General features: G+C 42.2%; 1 protein-coding gene across 1 annotated transcript in view; it reads right to left on the bottom strand.

Annotated features, from left to right (window-relative positions):
• LOC116311470 (protocadherin Fat 4) overlaps nt 1-20,110 on the bottom strand; it is a 100,185-nt gene that overhangs the window by 3,845 nt on the left and 76,230 nt on the right. The window contains exons 9-16 of the mRNA XM_031728594.2: nt 15,578-19,927; nt 13,896-14,000; nt 13,171-13,478; nt 8,513-8,598; nt 6,708-6,887; nt 6,123-6,247; nt 3,885-4,102; nt 2,018-2,279 (exon numbers count right to left, since the gene is read on the bottom strand). Of these exons, the coding sequence (XP_031584454.1) occupies nt 2,018-2,279; nt 3,885-4,102; nt 6,123-6,247; nt 6,708-6,887; nt 8,513-8,598; nt 13,171-13,478; nt 13,896-14,000; nt 15,578-19,927 (5,634 nt within the window). The remainder of the gene's footprint in view (nt 1-2,017; nt 2,280-3,884; nt 4,103-6,122; nt 6,248-6,707; nt 6,888-8,512; nt 8,599-13,170; nt 13,479-13,895; nt 14,001-15,577; nt 19,928-20,110) is intronic.

The raw sequence follows: 20,110 nt of genomic DNA, 5'->3' as shown, positions 1-20,110 counted from the left end.
ATATGCCCCAGTCTTTGTGTAAAAGAGGTTGACAAATCATCCAAATTGCTCATTTTTACCATATTAGTCCATAGTATTAGGTTAGTTTTTCCCTCCCCTGAAACCCTGAAATTTACTGTGCTGCATTACCTCCTCCTGGAAACCCTCTCTTTCACCTTTTCCAAACTGTTCTTAACTCATGCTCGAGGACATCTGATCTGTGATTTAAATCTAAACTAAGAAAAGAGTCGATGAGGCTTCACAGACAAGCGCTCCAAGACGAAGTCAGATTAAATTATAATTAGTTATTTTGTCCATAAATGATACTCTGATAAAGAAACATTTATTTAACTACTGTAAATTCATAACTTTAAATCTTTGCAGTGTCAAATAGAAATAGATTTCAGGCCAGTTACTCAGAGTCTTGTTGGATCGCCACCAAATATGGTCAGCAATTGAAGGCAGACTATTAATTCATATGCAGGAGAAAAAAAATCGGTACTGAATTCATAAAGATTCACGAGCTCACGTGTGCTGTCACATACTTGTGCTATATGTCCATGCACACACCTTTAGTCTGCAGAAAAGCTTTCCATAACATGTAAAAACACTGTGTAATTTGCACTGGGTAAAGAGTGACTGAGTTTTTCGAAATCATTAACATGTGTGTGAAACTATTGTTAAATGTATTCCAGTTGGACCGTCATGTATCTAAAATTTGATTTTCTTGACTAAATGTGATGAGGTTTTTTAAAAAGTTAGAAAAGCCTTTTTAATAAGAAGAAGAAGAGGAGGAGGAGGCAGCACAGGAGCTGTTCTGACTAAATGCGATTTCTTTAGACACACCAACAGTCTTGTGTCAGGATCTGTAGTGGAATTAAGGAAGGGCAAACTCCCCTCTTTAACTTTTCCCATTCAGATTTATCCTGTAATTTGGGGGTTTGAATCTGCAACACTACAGTCACAGTACATTAAAGTGAGCTCTTAGCAGCCAGTTACAAGCAAATCTGGCAAACGGATGGTGACTTTCACCGTCCCACTCTGCCACCAGTTCTGCGGTGGCAAGTCGTAGCAACAGTGTGTAGTGTAGTTTTCTGTCAGTGGCAGCAGTATGTGTTGTTTAACTAGTGATTATAGGCAGCAACTGCTGTATACTGATAAATACAACTTATATGGAAGAAAAATTACTGTATGTCTTCTATTTTTAACCTTGTTGGTTTATAGCAACTATTTATTCTATATAGATAATATATATGTTACATATAGCCCCTCTACTACTTAGTCCACTAACTTTGGCTAGTTAAGCTATATTGATTGTTCCAACATGTAGAGAACAAATAAAACTATGTGTGAGTGACTACTGTTAACCAAAACCTTCTGTTACAAGGAACAACATGCTTTCTCTCGATCAACTTCTGGTAATCATCTTGGTCCTTTTCAAACCCTGGAATTCTGAAGTTATTTTAGGTGTCTGGTCGCAGACAGGGTATGTCATTGTGAAGTTTTATTTTGCATGGAGCTTTTTTCCACCAATTCCAATTAAATAGTGGAAAATCCCAGCAACAGTTGTTTTGAGGCACTTTATATTGTAAGGTAAAGACCCTGCAAGAATAGAGAGAAAGCCACTTGGCGACAGTGGGAAGGAAAAACTCCCTTTTATGAGGAAAAAACCTCAGACAAAACCAAGCTCAGGGGTGGGCGGCCATCTGCTGCGACTTGGTTGTGGGTGAGGGGAGGGAGAGAGGACAAAAAGCATACTGTGGAAAAGGGCCAGAGACGAATAATAATTAATGATTAAATGCAAAGTGGCGTAAGTAAGTAAGTGAAGAAGAAATGCTCAGTGCATCATGGTAAGTCTATTGCAGCATAAATAAGGAACTAAGGGGAGACCTGTTCCAGCATTAACTTTATAGTTAAGATTTACCAAAAGGAAAATGTTTTAACTTAATCTTAATCTCAGAGAGTGTCTGTCTCCCAAATCCAAACTGGAAACTTCCCCCAATCAATGACAGGTAACAGCTACACTGTCCAGGCTTACCTGCTCCAGTTTTCTGCTGAGCCGGCCCCGGTCCAATCCCACCGAGCGAAAAGGTTAAAACGCTGAGACCTCCAAAATCCTGTGTGGGATGTTGGATGAGCCTGGGTTGGCCGTTGTCCACCTGGAGCACAGTGGATGAACCGTTCTTGACCAGCTGTAGCGTGTGCCACTGGCCGTCTGAAACCACTGCGTCTACCACGGTGCGCTCCACCTTCCCCGCAACGCCGGCGTCTGAGATGTAGTGGATGTTGCCGTTCCTCAGCTGAGAGAAGCAAATTTTAGATTTTAGTTATTCGCTCACAGCTCAGAGTGATCAAAGTAAACCGGATCTAGCTGGCTTTGGTAAAAGCATGTGTATAAACAGGATATAAAAGACATTAACAATCATGTGAATCTGCAAACTGCCATTATTTCTGATGTCAAGCATACAATAAAAAATATTCTTTGAGGAAAGTCTAGATAAACAATGGTTAAAACTGCAGTTTTTTAGATTAATGCAATAAGTTATCGTGTCAACATCAATCACGACCGATGAGAGGAAGTCTTGTCTCAGTCCCCACAAAACTACCACCGCAGTGCTTTCAGACTCTGGTCGGAGCTCGAAAACAAAAATGCAGCTGGATGCTCATACAATAAATCTTTCTCCCACTGGGACACACTGCAGTCAATCATGTTCTCACAACTTGTGTGTGTAGCTACAGTCACTCAGCCAGAAGATGATCAGAAGCTCGAGTACGACAAATTTAGAGAAAGCGCACATATTCGAACAGCCACAAGAGAAGGCTCTTTACTGAAGAGGGACGACGATTGTGTTTTAAAAAGAAATTAATCAAGCTTGCTTTGGCACGCACAGCAAATTTGTGGCTTACACTGCGTATGGTAATCTCATGTGTTCTCCCGACTTCGATGGAAAAGTAATCCTGCCCTCCTCCCCCAAAATCAGCAGTGATAAGTCGCTTCCGGAAGAACTGATTTAAAAAGGGAAAAGTGGAAGTCTCCCCAGCCAAAGAATACTAAGAGCTCTCAAGCTGGAAAACCAATCAAGGGGTTTATCTATTAAACATCTTGTTTTTCATTTCTCAGTTTATATAGTTCTCTCTCAACATATGTACACCCACAGTATGTATTCCCCTACTGCTCTTTTGTTTTTAGCTTTCAAAGCACTTATAATACTTTTCTGGACTATTTAGGAAGCCGCAGTGGTGATTTGATGAGCACCAGAAGCCGTTCAGTGGCGGAAAACAAAATCATAAGAGACAAAGCCCGATGCTGAAGTGGGACCGGGTTGATGGTGCTGAGACTGCAGGGTGTCTACATGGAAATTGAAGAGAATGAATGACCGCTCAGGCTTCTTTGGGCAGCTGCCCAGGATCAGGCAAAGGGAGGAGGGTGTACTGAACAGGACGAGAAGAGAGAAAAGACAGACTGGAGTAGGAAAGTGGGCGAGAAAGACGGGGCAGATTTCCTAGAGTGAAAGTGGAACGTAGCACACACAGAAATATATATTACCTAGACATGTTTAGGATACAAATGTTCAAGGTGTCTTAACAGTGTATCAGGAGCTGTGGCATAAATACTGTTAGTGATGCTAACAGCTCTGTCATACCAAAAGAAGCTGATACGTAGGTGCTTAAAATATCATCTACATAGTAACTTCATCGATAATATATGAAACATCAAAGACAGAAGCTTCATTTTACTAGACCTGAGTTGATCCGGGGCTTTAGATTTTAGTGATCAGCCTCCCTTTCTAAACATAGCTACTTATTTACTGTTCACAAACATGATTTGGAAAGCTTTTATTGCGAAATTTACTCTTCATGCATTGCCAACTCATTAAACTCACACACAAGGCAACCTTCCTCACCTTAACACTAGTGTAGTTGCTGCTCTCCTGCACATGCAGCAGAGTGCCGGTCTTGCTGCGTGTCCTGAACTTGACCTCCAAGTTGCTGGGAGCCATGGGGTCAGAGGTCGTTCCCTGCAAAGACCGTCTCAGCAAGATGTCACGTTTTGGGCCCTGCTTCAGGGTGTAGTCCAGGCGGCCAGTGCCATCCAGAGACAGAGCGGTGTCGGCTGTCATGTCTGTGTGAGAAAGACAGAAAATATCTTGCATGACTTCACACGAGTTTCGCAGGCGGCTTTTAAACTTCCATTTCCACTCTGCTCCTGGCGGACGGTCAGGTGCAAATGATTTTCCTAATCCGACTGCCATAACCACGAATCGGTCCTTCCATTCTTACCAGCGATTACTGATATCTTCCCATAACATCATCGAGTCAGTTTTCAGAACAGCCCGTGTATTGCTGAGCAAGATAATAATTTCTAATAGAGATTAAGTAGGAAAATAACTGAAATGAAAACTGCAAGCCATGTCATTATTACTTAGTGGGAAAGCACGTGAATTTTGTGTGCATATTAACTATAAACCTGAGGCATTGCTAATTGCATCATTTCATTTCAAGAAGCAACAAGCCTTTTGGCATATTTCATTATTACTGTAATGAATATGAGCCTTCTTGCTAATACACTATTAAAAGATTAGTATGTTATCCAGCATAAATAGCCATATAAATGGTAATAAAACACTGATGTGATATTGTTTCATAAAAGCAGTGTATTTATGAGGATATTTGTATATTTTGGAAAACGGAAAAAAGGCTCAAAAGTCACTTTTAAGTTTTCTATTTAAAATGTGCTTAGAAATAAGAGCACAGATGAGAATGAAACAGAATTTTAACAGATTATAAGATTTATCAGCAGTCACTGATGACTCTGTGACTCAGAAAAATTGGTCGTGGTGAGTTTACTTACTGTCAGAGACTGACTGTTAGTAGTTGCAGTGACCAATTCCTGCCGAGAGATTGAGCCTGCAACACCCTCAACCTCTGTATGAGCACGGTTGGACAGGTGTGGGAGGAAACCTGTGTCTAGACAACTGTAGTCTGACCTGAACTACGTTCCATCTGAGACAACTGCCGTCTAATTTACTGATCCAGACAGATTCCCAACATGTTGCAATCAGTCTCAGTCAGTCTGTGCTAATGAGTGCAACTTCTCTGCGATGTGTCTCTTTGCAACAGGGGACTCAACTCAGCTGGCTGTATTCTGGTTATAGACCCAAATAAGAGCAATGTTGCTGAGCACCTATGTCATTTTGTAGCAAAGTCACCATTCTGCAGTAACTACTTCACTATTTGTAAGATTTTGACCCTGAATGTAAACAGTTATTGTGAAAGTAGATGGGATCATTTTAAGACTTTTTTCTTGCTAATTTATCACAGTTAATTGGCATATTATCTCAAAAAATTTCCGCAAAGTTGCAAAATTGCATGTTCATTGTACCAAATCACAATAATTTTGGTTGTGCCGCAAACTCCAACCACTGTTTTCTCTAATAGGACTGTAGCAAAGTTTTTCATGCCACATATTATCTGAGGATGAATGTTTCTCTCCCACATTCACAGGGTTTTAAAATGTAAATCTTTACACAATCTGTTCTTTAAATTAAATTAACCAGAGCACTAGAGTCTATATGACACTTTCATTCACTGCATGTCTTGTTGTTGCCTATTTTTTTCTTTTCTCTTTTCAGCAAACAATACATATGGCCCTGAGAAAGCCTGCTCTGCTCCATGTGTGCTAGAAGAAAATGTCTCTCATCCTTTTTTTCGTGCCAGTAAGCAAACCAGCAGATTTCCCACAAAATCAAACCTGATGGCAAACAGGGAAAAGCTCGCAGTAATGATCTTGTTTGTTTCCAGTAACAATATCAAAGTCTTTGAAAAAAATCTGGTAATAATTACTGGTAACACCGCTAAACACAATGTTGCACCTTACACAGTAGCTATAAGTTTTTGTCAGTTCTCATGTGTCTCAAAGGGTTTTCTGCATTTTTTTAGGTCTCTGATGTGAGTCTAATTTTTCTCCTATAAAGTACACAACTGCTTTGAAATGAAGCTCAGAACCCACCGATGTGGTCTATATTAAGCTACATGGTGCAGTACGATGACTCAGGAGGGATAATTCATAAATAATCATGGCAGAATATTCCTAAGTAAGTGCAAACTCAGCAAAAAGAGAGACTTCAAAGGCATATACTTACATTTCTCACAGAATTTGCCAGTGAAGCCATCCACACACTGGCATTGTTGCCAAGACCAGTGGTCTACACAGGTGCCCCCATGTCTGCAGGAGCTGGTGGTGCAGGCTCCTTCCAGTCTCGGACATCTACGGACACAATGACACACAAACTGACAATCAGACAGTGAATTTGACAAGTCAGCCACGCAGCCCACAGGCGGGGGGTCCGCGGAAAAAGGAAACTCCAAAAACAGGAGCAGATGAGCTGTGATTTCTCTTCCCGTGCGGCAATACAAAAAAACCCATAAAGAACCTCAGAGAATTAGCATATTAAAAGATCTGTCCTCGCTTCGCTATTCACGAGGAAGACAGTGAAGAAAAAAATTCTCTGGAATTCTGCAATTGGTTTCCCCCGTCAAAAATCTGCCATTTGTACTTTAAAAAAAAAGACATCTTTTTAAAAACTCCCGAGAGGGTTTGAAAGTGTGAACAGATGTCCCACAGCGAGAGTCAAGGAGGTTAGAGAAGACGGACAGATGGGAAGAAGAAAAAGGAGATGGAGAGAGGCTGGGAGCGGGAGTAAGGGGGGAGAGGTTGGGATGCAGACCTGTCAAGGATGCCATGCGATGCCAGCGCCTGACTGGGCTCCAGCGGGCGGCCGTTGACGGCAAACTCCATGATGCAGCCGACAAAGTCGTGGGTGGCGACCTGACCGCGACGATGAAGGATGGGTTCTATTGACCTCACACCTCCCACCGAGAGCCTGTTGGGCTGCACATCGAGGATCCTACAAACACGCACAGAGGTAGATGAACAGGAGTGCACAAAGACTTAAGATGGATCACGACAGAAAAGAACATATGAGCAGAAATCCAAAAGCTCAAAAATGCATTCAAGTATTCAAAGGTATGCGAGCACACACACAGACACGCACATTTTCACAAGCCTGCACAGAAAAACACTGTGGGTCAGCGAGTTTCACAACAATATGGTCCCAAGACCCTTGCAAAATAAACCTTTGCTGATCTCTGTGGCCTTTCCTCATCTGCCAAATCTGTCTCTCACGCATACACACATATACAATACGCACACACACAGCGAAAAACACACAGAAAAACATGCACAGTCTCAAGTTTTCGCCCCACAGGGCCTGGCTCTGTGCAGCAGCACTGGTCATCCAGTAATTTAATGACGGTTTACATCATATATCACATATTTACAACAGATGACTTCATTCTGACTTTGGGTCATTTGTGTAGAAATATGTAAGAGAAAGGCATTTTAAGCAATTTGCATACAACAGGAGACTTAGTAACACAAGACACAACACAACACAAGGTCACAATGTTTTGTATAATTCTACAGCATTAAGGAATTTGCACTATAATAAAAAGAATTAAAGGTCAACACTTTAACCAGAATAGCCATAAAAATTTAGAAAAAAAATATAGAAATATTTGTTTGAACAAAAGTAAAGCTTCATTCTTTGCTCTCTTACTTTAAAGTTTAGCACTTAATAGAATTGGAAGCATCACTGTGAAACTAAAGGTTGAACCTCTGCAATTAATCTCTAAAGTACTGCTTAAAGAAAAACAGTTAAGGCAAGACAAAAATATAAATTGCTGCTTACTGTTATGAAGCTTCCTAACAAAGTTCACTTTGTTCTTATGAATCATCTTGTGGGTCATTTAACTCACAAAATGTCTAAATTAAGCAAAGGGAAATAAACCATGCTAAGTTTATCCTGAGAAATGGCAGCTGAAACGTAAGCTGTTTTCTCATTTTCAGATGTAAACTTTGACAAGTGTATTGACAATGTCAGAGGAATACAGTCGAGACCTTGGATGTTGTGTTAGATGTATTCTCAGTCCTCGAAATACACAGTTTGGTTTACACGAGTGCCTGAGTAGAGCCTCAAGGACACACTTGGACATTAAATGGAATTTGTACTAAGGAGGTGGCAGAGTAATGAGTCTTCTAAGGTAACCTCTAGAAAAGTTGAAAAGTTCAAGGATACAGAACATCTGTACAAGCTGCTGCACATACAGCAACATTTTAAAGCCATAAAATGTTGGAAAACACGGATCGGCATCCATTGACGAGAAGGACAATATGTGGTTAATTAAACCTCTTGATTATGTAGTGTTGATTCACTGCAGAGTGCAACGCAACAGCTGTAAAATATTAGACAAGTATGCTCATACCAGGTATACAAAACCTTTTGGTTATGTATGACTTTCCATTATTTTTACAGTTGTGAAAAATTATTCATCAAGTTTTCCAGTCCTCAGAAGTGAAACTGTCAACAGCGCTTTCCCATTTACAGTTTCTACGGATCATAGAAACAGCTGTTCAGCGTACTGGGCAATACATGCATATATGTGTTTTTGTGTGTGTGTGCTGCTTTCTTACCAGTCAGTGTGCACTGCCACGTTGCTCACAGCACAGTAGCCTGGTTCCTGGTCATCACCACACAGGTCCACGGTCAGGGATGCAGCCTGCATGATGACAAGAACACACATACTGCTGTCACGTGTGATTCTCTTTAAGAGAAACAGCTGTGAAGCTACACTGACTCATACAATTATTGTTCAGGGAGGAAATTACATTTAAGTAAAAAAATGTTTCTGGAAGAGTGTGGTTGACATAAACACCAACAACATGTGTCACTCACTGTTATTTGTGGTGGGGGTGGGCCATAAAACACTCAGTCAATATCAGCCTATCAGTCACTTTTTCTTTTTTAAGAGTGTTTTTCCAGAATGTGGAAAACCCCCCCTTTTTATTTGGGGCTTAAACACGGGATGCATTTCAAATTGTGTTTTTAGCAAATGTATCTACACTCCTTTTGTTAGTGGTCAGTTTAAAGACAGTCCCATGTAAAAAAGGGACACATGCTAAAAATACGCTCAAAATAGGGCACCATTGGTAAACCATTTTCTTTGCAGGTTAAAAAAAATATTTGAGTAACTAAACTAATTTTATGTTATTAATGGAGCAATTCAATATATTTTGGACTATATCTTCATTAAAACAAAACAAAACAAAGTCTACAACCAGTGAAAAATTGAGCTAAAATCAGCATTTCCTCAAATGGCCACTTGGGGATGGTTTCAAAAGCAGGTAACTCCCATAGAAAGGATAAAACACGACTGTAGCTTCTGGACTGGAGCCATCTTAAGGCCATCAAATAGTCAATAGTCTGTCCATTTCTGGACAGAAACCAGAAATGGAAGTTTACATTTGTCACTTCCATGCAGGCTATGATAGCAGCAACCAACTAAAGCAATCACGACAAAGCTTTTAGCGACTGTTTGGGAAATACACACTTTTCCCTAAGGTCAGGTGGTTGTCAGGGGTTCACTGACCAGTCTGTGTGAGTGGGGACTGCCTTCAGCATCCAACAATCGACATGTGGTCAGGGAATACTCATATTCACCTCATAACCAGTGGTTGCCAGATGGTTGCAGACCAGTCTTTAGGTTTCTGTCACTTGATCCTAAATTGTCGCCATGATTGGCATCCAAAATGGTCACGTGTCAGCAAAACCTCTATAGCTATAAGCTGTTTAGCTTAGCATAAAGCCTGGTACAGACGTATTCTGTCAGAGGGTTATAATATCCAGCTAGCAGCATCTTTGAAGTTCAGTAGTCAAAAGATTTTCCATTTTGTGCAAAGCTAAGCTGTGTGCTGGTAAAATCATATCCAACTTATATATTAAAGCGGTATTAATTTTCTCTCTGTTATACCAGATGGTGAATAAGTATTTCCAAAAATGTTAAGCTGTTTCTTTCTTCTAAAGATGGCAACAGCTGTTTAATTAAACCCCATAATGTGACAGTGAACGACAGAGGGACAGAGCAACCTGATGGGTGCTATACGCTTATTGTTCAAAGTTTACAGTCACGAGAGGCAAAATCCTCAAACCACTTGTATTTCCTGCCTGAACCCCTGCCTGAAGTAATTCAAGGCTAATTACTAAACCCTAAAACCCATCAGAATGTGTGAATATAAATAAATATTTTCTCAAGCACTGTTGGCATATCTTTTATTCATGAGTTCTGGCACCATAAGCTGAGGGTTACTTCACTCAGCTGAGTTACAGTATTTGCTCCTGAACATTTGTGTTCCTAAGTCTTGTTCAGTGGTTAATGTGAGCTTTGTTCACCACAAGCCATGCAGTCACATTATTTTTCTTTATTTCATGAGTGTTCGATGGGAGAGGGGCACAGAAATGCCATACATTACAGCAAGCGTTTCCTATTTCCCGTTAATGGGACAAAAGCTTTTGGCCAGATGTGGATTATTCTCTTTTCTCCCTCTGTGCTCAGAGAAGAAACGACCCTGCTAGGAAAAAAAAAATCAAAATGGGCTGGTGAGGAAACTGCCCGGAAAAGTGTGTGAAAGTGTTGAAAAACCAGGGCAATCACGCTCCACCTCTCATGGAGCTTAAGTAAATACGGACCACACTGGCTTACATTTCTGACACAAATCACCCACGACCCCACCAGGCACACAAACACACACACTACTTTTAGTACACTCGTGTCACACCCGAGTCAGACACACGAACATACATAATCAAATGAGAAAAAACTACAGAGACAAGATCGAGTCGAAGAACAACAGAACGCATTTGTGACTCCGAGGCGCCATAAAGAACATCAGAACCACATAAACATTTTATTAATGTTTTTCTTGTGATCAAAGGCACTGCAGTCATGCTTCTGCATTCACTGTCAACTGTCACGAGCTGTGCAGGAGGAATTATTTCTCAAAAGAAACCTTAGAAATGAAGAGCAAATGCATCCCAAAAACAAGGAGGAGTGTATTTTTCAGCTTGGCTAGCGCTGGAGGAAATTTGAAGAAAGCACCACAGGAGATCATTGTTTTCCCCATGACTAATACAATAGGGTGGGGGGTGGGACCACAGCCTTACTCTGTGTTGTGGTACATGAGCTGAGTAACATTTGTTTTGTGCTTGTTTCTAGGACAAATAACTCACTTAATCCAAACCTTAATGATTTGCTGCTGGTGTTAATCAGCGGCAGCGAGACCTAAACTGTCAAACTGAATTTGAAACATCATCGTCAGAAGATTTGAGTTTGTTCTCACACGATATCACTGTAATTGGTATTAATGTATAATTTAATCCAAATAATGCTTATTATTCTTCTAGGATGATCTAGGAGTACAGAAACACTGCGTCTTTGACAAGAATGACTCATCCGAGTTTTTTCTTTTTTTGTATTCACAAATCTCCATGGAGATTTCTGTTTATTGTTTCAACCACTACTCCTCTTTTTTCATGTCCTCAAAGATTACTACAAACTCTGCAAAATGATCAGCTTTTCAGACTGCAGAGCAGATGGTCCGGCACGGCAACACGAGGACAAGTATGCTGTCGATGGAGCTGCCAGGCGGGAGGAAGACAGTAAGACCACAGAGACGTTTTATGGATGTAGTGAAGGAGGACGTGCAGAAGGTTGGTGTGACACAAAGACATGCCAGGGAGAGGGTGAGATGGAGGCAAATCACACACTGTGGCGACGCCTAAAGAGAGCAGCCAAAAGAAGAAGTAGTTCTCAAAAACAGCTCGTATCCAGTTGGCCTTCATTAGGTTAAAAAAATAAGCTAAATCTGACACGGATAGGGTTCTGTTTGGGAGCTAATGAGTAACAGTTGCGAAATTTCACATTTTACATTAGAAATGACTTTTTCTTCTTCTTTGTTTATGGCACTTGGACCAATAGCTGCAGTGTTAACCACAAATACAGAAGCAAAGAGAAACATGTCAAACTTTATGAAATGCACTTTGATGTTGCATTCAAATGCTTTTGCTAAATACAGTTAATGGTACTGTAGATTATATATTAAAGGATGCTACATTAAGATAACTCACTTGGAACAAGGCAATATGGCTGTTTGAATTTTGACACCGATGCTTTGGATGCTTTAAAGCTGGAAACAGTTACATCCTTCCTTAAACTCTCAACTGAACCTTTAACTATTAACATTTTCCATTACTGTGGTTTAAAACTGACGTCTTCGTACACTGTAACTCGTTGGACTGAGACAATTTGCCTAACATTTATGGTATTTGACAATTAAAACTGATTCCTGCAGAGATGACAGTAACTGAGATGGTTGCAGTGTCTGTGAACTCTCTGCTCCCTCTGATTACTTGGAGCCTTCACGGTGAAGCAGTGCATGACTGTGTCCGTGGTTTGTGTCTGCTTTCGGGATTGGCTCAGAATTTAGGTGCAGGAACGCAGAACAGACCTCAAGCCTGGCCACCGAAATGACCCGTAGCACCTTTCGCAAACACGGTGATCAGGTTCACTTTACACCGCTCAAGGGAGCTGGCACTTCAGGCGTGACACACTCACATTTCTCTCTCATTCTTCAACAGCCCCAACAGGACCACCTTCGCATAATATTCACTGGGTACCATTTGCAGACAGAATCACGGCTTTCAACGTGTGCTGTATTCCTTTACACCCGTCACTCTGCACCATCTCAAAACTGACAATTTAACGATTTTACCAGCTTCCTATGAAACTCCCAGTGCACGGTGGGAAATGACAGATTTGAAGTCCAGCAGGAGAGCTACATTATAGAAGGCTTGACAGGGCCTAGCTGGATTTTTTTCTCCTCCTCCTGCCTTGCCACTGCATTGCTGGCAGGGAGAAGCCTCTCATTCAGAGCACAGGAGACAGGATTTCAACCTTCATGGCCATTTTGGATCCTGGTATTGTAAATCACAACTAGCAATAAAATATAATTACAAACCATGAAAACCATAAGCTGAGCTACCCGTGGTTTGGGGAAGTTTAATTATCATCTGATGGTGCAAAAAAGAATATAAGGCCAAATTTGGAGGCAGCTTCAGCTATAAAAGCTCAGGACATAAATGCTATTGAATGTGCCGTCCCTTTGCAACTATGCAGCGTTTTCTGATTTTCCTAAATGTTTTTGCTGCTAGACCCATAAAAACTAATATGCCACTTAAAGCAAGAGCAAATGATGAGAAACATTTAGAGTATGAGATATTTTCTAGGAATTCTTACCATCCCAGCTCTCCTGGCAATGACTGTGTGGAACTGCCCATCCGAAACTTTTATCATGGTCATCAATTTATAAGTTCCACTTCCCAAGTTAAAAGAGAAGCGCATCTGTCCCTCGAAGATCTCCAAAGCCAGGAACTCCGCCTTGTCTCCGGTCTGGTTATCGTGGTTGTACAAAAGCAGCGCGTTGCTCTTCAGGGTAGCAAACTTGATATATATGTAGTTATTGTTGGGATCCAGAGACGGAAACTCCATGTAGGAGAGCTCCTCAAAGCCATAGCTGTTCAACTCGCAGTGCTTGCCGAAAACCCCTGAGGAAAAAAACAGACCGAAAGTGGAATCATGGAGGAAGCCAATGAATGATTCACAGTGCTGCTGTGATAAAAATATCTACAGATAAAACAGAATCTTTATCAAGCAGCATTATCTGCTTTGTATATAGAAGTAACAAAGCAGATATCGTAGCTGTGTGATCACAGTCTTGCAAAAGACTCTTCAAAAAGTGGAAAACTTTTTTCTTGCATCAACTGGAGACTACTTCTGAGGACAGCAATACAACACATGAAAAATGGAGACAAAAAATGAAATGACAGTTTCCACATTTGTTTAAAAAATCAAGGGTTAAGAATGAAATAGCTGCTGGGAGAGTGCACATCTGAATTTGTCCATCTTGCTTTTCAATTTAGCGGGACTCTGTAATACCCTGAAAGTTTCCTACTATTACTTACCAAATGGACAATGACAGTAATATCCATCCACTCGATTCTGACAGGACCCGCCATTAAAACATGGGTTACACTCACAGTGATTGATGATGGAATCACACGTTTTGCCTGGGTTCACAGAACAACACAAATTAAAATGGATGGGGTGGCAGACAACACAGGAAAACCCCAAAGGGAACACAGTTCACTTTCCCCACAGGCCAAGTCATGCACGCCTTTCATCGCCTTACAGCTGAGAAATGCACTGCAAAAAAAGGTCAATTTAACTACGTACTACACCTTTAAATCTCATTCAAGTTCAAACAACAATACGATAAAAGTGAAAATCGTAAGTTCACCTGTTTCAGTGCAGTTTCACAAAGCTATTTTGGAAATAGCATTGCTTGCCCAAGATGATATCATTTGACCAAAAACAACATCTTGAAACTTTTATAGGAAAAAAAGAAATGATCTCATTCATCTGGCAGATTCTTCTCACTAGGAATAATCAGATTTTCAAATTCATTGCAAATTATGTTTGGACAAGGCTGGGTTTTTTTTTGGTTTTGTTTTGTTTGTTTGGGGTTTTTTTTGCAGGGCAGAAAGGCAAATAGTTGGAATGTACACAAATGGCCACCATACATACAAGCAAACATATAAATGAAGTTTAAACATCACGATAAGGAACGCGACACTGATAATACAAATAATACACTGGCTTGGAGAGAACAGGCGGTTCACGAGTGCTAGAATAGAAAAAGACTGACAACGAACTTCTGAAAATGCATTTTATGCTGTAAATCTTGAGACAAGTTGCTTAATGGAGATAGATTCTGCTGCCAAACACCAGTTGTGGAAACAGGAAGTTGAAAGTTCACCAGGAGGGCATGCAAACTACTGTAAGTCAATAGGTGCGTTTCTGCAGGATGGTCATTTATCTTGATGAAACCTAAAGAATTGTGGTCATTTTTTATCATCATAATAAAAAAGGACAGTAATGACTTGACTTGAGGCAAATTGCCTGCTACAGCCCGCTTTGAAAATGTCTTTCAGATGCTACAGTCAGAGGCTGAACAACATAGAAGGTCCAAATGACCGTTCTAAGTAATTCCACTTAAAATCCACTCCCTTTTTATCAAGGGTAATAATGAAGCATATTCATTACATTTCCAAATTAAAAGGCCTGATTGGATCTGTTATAAAGCTGCTCATTTGTCATGCAGCTCAAAACACTGCCAAATGAGAAATCCTTGATTAAGAAATCCCTGTGTATACAGTTGGATCAGAAATGTATCTGTGTGTGGCCAGAGTTGCATGCACATGAACGCACACAATGAAATGCGATAGTGGTGAACTGCGTGTGGAGCCAAGACTCAAGTCCTGACTACGGTCAGCTTCGCATCATCCTCTTTATTAAAGCAAACATGGCGGGCTGATATGCATCACAGCTGATACCCCCCGCCCCCCAAACAGCAATCCAAAAATCAAACTGTTTTTGGCAGCGATGCGTGTATGCTATGGCTACAACACCTCCTGGAAACATTCAGAAGCAAATATTTTCATTGGACCTAAAGTCATGTGTGTGATTCCAGTATTGTGGGAGTTTTAATGCGCGCATGTGTGCGTGTCCCCACGTGCTTTTTTCCGAGCCTAACACGAGTGGCTTTGAGGTCAGACATAAAATGTGACTCCTGCGTGTGTAGTACCTGCAAAGCCGGATTTACAGAGACAGTTGAAGCCGCCTGGGAAATTCTGGCACAGCGCCCCGTTCTTGCAGGGATTGGAAAGGCATTCATTGACATCCCTCTCACAGGCCTTGCCGGTGAAACCTTCTGGACAGGTGCAGGAGAAATCCCCCACCAGATTATGGCAGGTGCCGCCATTGTGGCAGGGCGATGGCTGGCACTCATCAATGTCAGTCTCACACAGAGGTCCTGTGTATCCTGGCCTGCAGCTGCAGGCGTAGGGCTGCAGGGGGTGGTTGGAAACAAGGATCACTGGGACGCTTTCTTCTGTCTTCATATCAGGCCCGACACTGAGACGCCTCTTGCAGCTGCCTCCATTCTGGCACGGGTTGCGTGTGCAAGGATCATGGTCCACCGCATCTATTTGCACCCCGCTCTGTCTATATAAAATGTCTTTGATACTCTGGAAGAATGTGGCCACGCCGCTCGGGTTGACATATTGTCCGTGGCCGCGTTTCACAGCTGCCATCACGAAAGTCTGATTGTTGAGCTCAAACGCTCCATAAAGCAGCACCCCTGTGCCTAGTCCTGCTAGCTGAGAGTTGGCAATGCGTAGGAAGCTGAGGTAGTGGTTGGTGAGGAAGCTTTTGACTCCATCAGAGTGGAGTCGGATGAGTATGCTGTTATCCACCGTAGCATTGTTGAAGCCCATGAAGAGGACTTTGGCTGTGTTACTAACTGAACCGTGGACACCGTCGCTGCTGCGGATGGTTAGGTCAAACGTTCCATCTGTTGAGCGAGCTTTAGAGTTGAGGTTGCACGTTCCAGTTGGGATACTAAACAGACCTGAAGATGGAGGTATAAGGGAACAGTGGAACCTGTCCTGAATATCTGGGTCTTGGGGTCTGACGTCTCCCAAAGAACCACCAGGAAACATGTTTCCAAAGTAGTGGACCAAGATTTCCATGGATCTGGGCTCTGAAGGGTTGTCATTCTGATCATTTATTTTCACGTGAACTGTTCCCGTGGAGGACATTTGCGGCACGCCAGAATCCTTGATCACAACAGAGAGGTAGAAATCACTAATCTGCTCTCTGTCAATCTCCCGACTTGTGGTTAAGACTCCAGCTGGACTGAGGCTGAAGTAGCTTTTGGCAGAGCCAGAACTGAGGAGGCTATATAGAAAAGGGCCTTGGTTGGGTGGTAGATCTGGGTCAGAGGCTGTCAGTGTTGTGACTGCAGTGCCAGCTCTCTGGTTCTCCATTACCTCAGCGTAGGTTTTAGTTAAAGTTGGGCCGTTATCATTGATATCGTCAAGATTCACAATCACCGTGGTGCTTCCGGTTGCGGGAGGTGTGCCAGTATCCACAGCGAGAACCGTCAGATTATACACAGGAATTGTTTCTCTGTCTAGCTCTGCAGCCACAGACACTTGGCCAGTTTTTGCGTTGATAGTAAAAATATTTTTATCAGACTCAGGAGCTATGGAGTAGGAAAATCTGCTCCAGCTTGGGACAGAGTCCGAGTCTTCAGCACTCACAAAAGTCACCAGACCACCGGGTGAGAGACCTTCACTGACCTGGACATCATAAAGTTCATTAGTGAAAACAGGCGGATCGTTTGCATCGAGAATAGTGATATTCACAAACACCTCATCAATATCTGCCCCACGGATGCTTCCTGCGTTCTTGGCTAACACTTTTAGTGAAACCTTCTCCTCTTTCTCACGATCCAGAGTACCTGTGACATAAATCTGGCCTGTCCTCTTGTTGATGCCAAAGCCCTTCTTTCTGCTCCTACCAAAAATGAGGTAGTAAACTACTCCATCTTCTCCTTGGTCTCGATCACTGGCAAATACTTCCCCTACCACTGTTCCTTTTGGAGCAGCTTCTGAGATTTCAAAGTAGTACTGTTTGGAGACAAAGCGCGGCACGTATTCGTTGGCTCCCTTTAGCTGAATGTTGACGTTGGCGAAGCTGCAGCGCTCTTCGTCTGGGACATTGAAGGCCTTCACTGTTAAATGGTAGACCTGCTTAGCCTCATAATCCAAGAAGCCCTGGGTGGTGATGGTGCCCGTGTTCGGGTCAATAACAAAGAGGTCACTGTCTGACGATTGAATCACATAAGCCATGACTGCGTTAGCTCCCGAATCAAGGTCTGTAGCATTCAGTTTGATCACGGTGGTGCCACTGGGAACGTTCTCCTGCACAATGGGGAAGTACTCGTCAGGATCAAACACAGGAGGGTTGTCGTTCACATCAGTCACGTGTATTGTGACGGAGACGTAGCTTGTTTTTGCAATCCAACCACCGTCAGTGGCTGAAACCCTAAGCTCATGCTGTTGCTTTTCTTCAAAGTCCAGAGGGTGAGCTAAGGATAACACTCCAGTTCTACTGTTAAGTGCAAACAGACCCTTGTCGTTGCCTGAAGTAATATTGTACGTGATAAGGCCATTCATTTCTTTGTCTTTGTCTCTTGCAGACAGGGTCCTTATTGCTGTTCCCACAGCAAGGCTTTCAGGTACAGTAGCTGAGATTTGGCTTTGCGAGAACTCGGGTGTGTGGTGGTTTTCCTCCGTGACTGCTATACTCACTGTCGTCTGTGCAGACAACGGAGGATTTCCTTTGTCGCTTGCAGTGATTTTAATCTGGAAAATTTTATTCATATCAGATGTAAGGGAAGAGGCAACAGTAATCCATCCACTTGTTTTATCTAGTTTGAATTTACTAGAGCTATTTCCACCTGTCATTAGGTACTCTACCTCGGAATTAAGGCCAAAATCTTTCTTGTCCTGAGCTACAACCCTGAGCAGTCGGGTGCCAACTTTTACACTTTTAGTGACAGGTGTAAAGTAGCTGGGGGAATTAAACTCAGGGGGATTATCATTGCTGTCTACAATGTTCACAATAACTGTTGTCTCACTCATCAAAGGCTTGAGTGCTCGGTCCGAGGCTGTCACAATGAAGCTGTGGCGGTTTATATTTATACTGCTAGCACCTGTTGAGTTCTGATATTTTAACTGCTGCTTTACAAATATCTCTCCAGTGCTGGCATTAATTCTAAAATACTCTGACTGGGATCGGATGAAATAGAAAATTTTGCCATTGAAATCCTCGTCGGGATCAGTGGCAGACACCCGTGTGACCAGAGAGCCCACCTCTGTGAGCTCAGGATAGTCCAGATAGTAAGAAGGTCGACTAAATCTGGGGGCATTATCATTAATATCAGTTATGAATACGGTGACATCTGTGCTTACTGTCCAGCCACTGTCGTGGGCGGACACTTTGACAATGTAGTGATTAGTGTCTTCTCTGTTGAGTGGCCTGCTAATTGTTATGTCTCCTGTGTTTGGATTAATATTGAATGGAAGGCTGGTATCTGTAATTGAATATCGGCTAATGGCATTTGAACCGGCATCCTCGTCAGTGGTGGTGACTCTGGTGACAGTGTAACCCACAGGGGCGTTTTCAGCCACTGTAGCACTGAAGATCTTGGAAAACCTGGGGGCATTGTCATTCACATCCAGTACGTTGATTAGTACTTTGACTATTGTGTTTTTGGGTGGCAAACCACGGTCAGTGGCTTTGACTTTCAAAGTGTACAGAGCCACCTTCTCCCGGTCCAGTGGCCTGGTGGTTCGTATTTCACCGGTGGCTCGATTGATGCTGAAACTGTTCTCTTTGTTGCCCTCAATGATAGCATATTCCAGCTGTCCATTCGTCCCACTGTCCAGATCAACGGCAGAGACCATGAGCACCCCCTTGGGTGGAAGATTCTCCAGTATCTCAGCATGGAAGGGATCCTTATCAAATACTGGGTGATTGTCATTCACATCCAGCACAGTTATTTCCAATTTCTCATAAGAGGAGTAAGGTGGGAAGCCCTGATCTCTGGCCTCAATCCAGAGGACATACTTCTGTATGTGTTCATAATCCAGTGGATGTCTGATAGACAACTTGCCTGACAGCTGGTCGATATGAAAAGCATTATCCAGGTTCCCACTGGCAATGTAATATGACAGCGGCCCACCTCTCATAGAAGACCCGGTCACAGTTGTAACAATGTGGTTGCTTGGCTGGCTTTCAGGGAATGTGAACGCACGCTCCCTCAGCTTAATGACAGGGAAGTTTCCTCCAGTAACAAAGCGAACAGTCACGGTAGTCGTATCTGTTTTGGGATTAGCTCCGCCGTCTTTTACTCGAACTGTAAGTGTAACTTCTGAATTTCCAGTTAGCCTCTCATTGGCAGTGATGGCACCTCTGACTGGGTCGATCTTGAATTTCTCAGCGTTGCGGCCCATCAAGGAGTAGTGTAGCTGGGCATTTGAACCAGAGTCTTCATCAGTGACAGTAACAGCAAAGACCAAGGACCCTGAAGACATAAATGTGAATGAATGAGTCTTTGGCACAATGATTTAGCAGACTAATTATTTATGTAGACATTAAAAAATAGAGTTTATTTTAGCATGTTCTGACATTAAGCTATGCCTAATAACACAGTACAATGACAGAGAGAAAAGGTGCACACCACAACTTTTATTTAGCACCTTTTAAT

Source organism: Oreochromis aureus, linkage group 2 (genome assembly GCF_013358895.1).
Source record: "Oreochromis aureus strain Israel breed Guangdong linkage group 2, ZZ_aureus, whole genome shotgun sequence".
Taxonomy (NCBI): Eukaryota; Metazoa; Chordata; class Actinopteri; order Cichliformes; family Cichlidae; genus Oreochromis; species Oreochromis aureus.
Note: the sequence above shows the minus strand (reverse complement) of the source record. Positions and strands in the feature narration are given on the sequence as shown.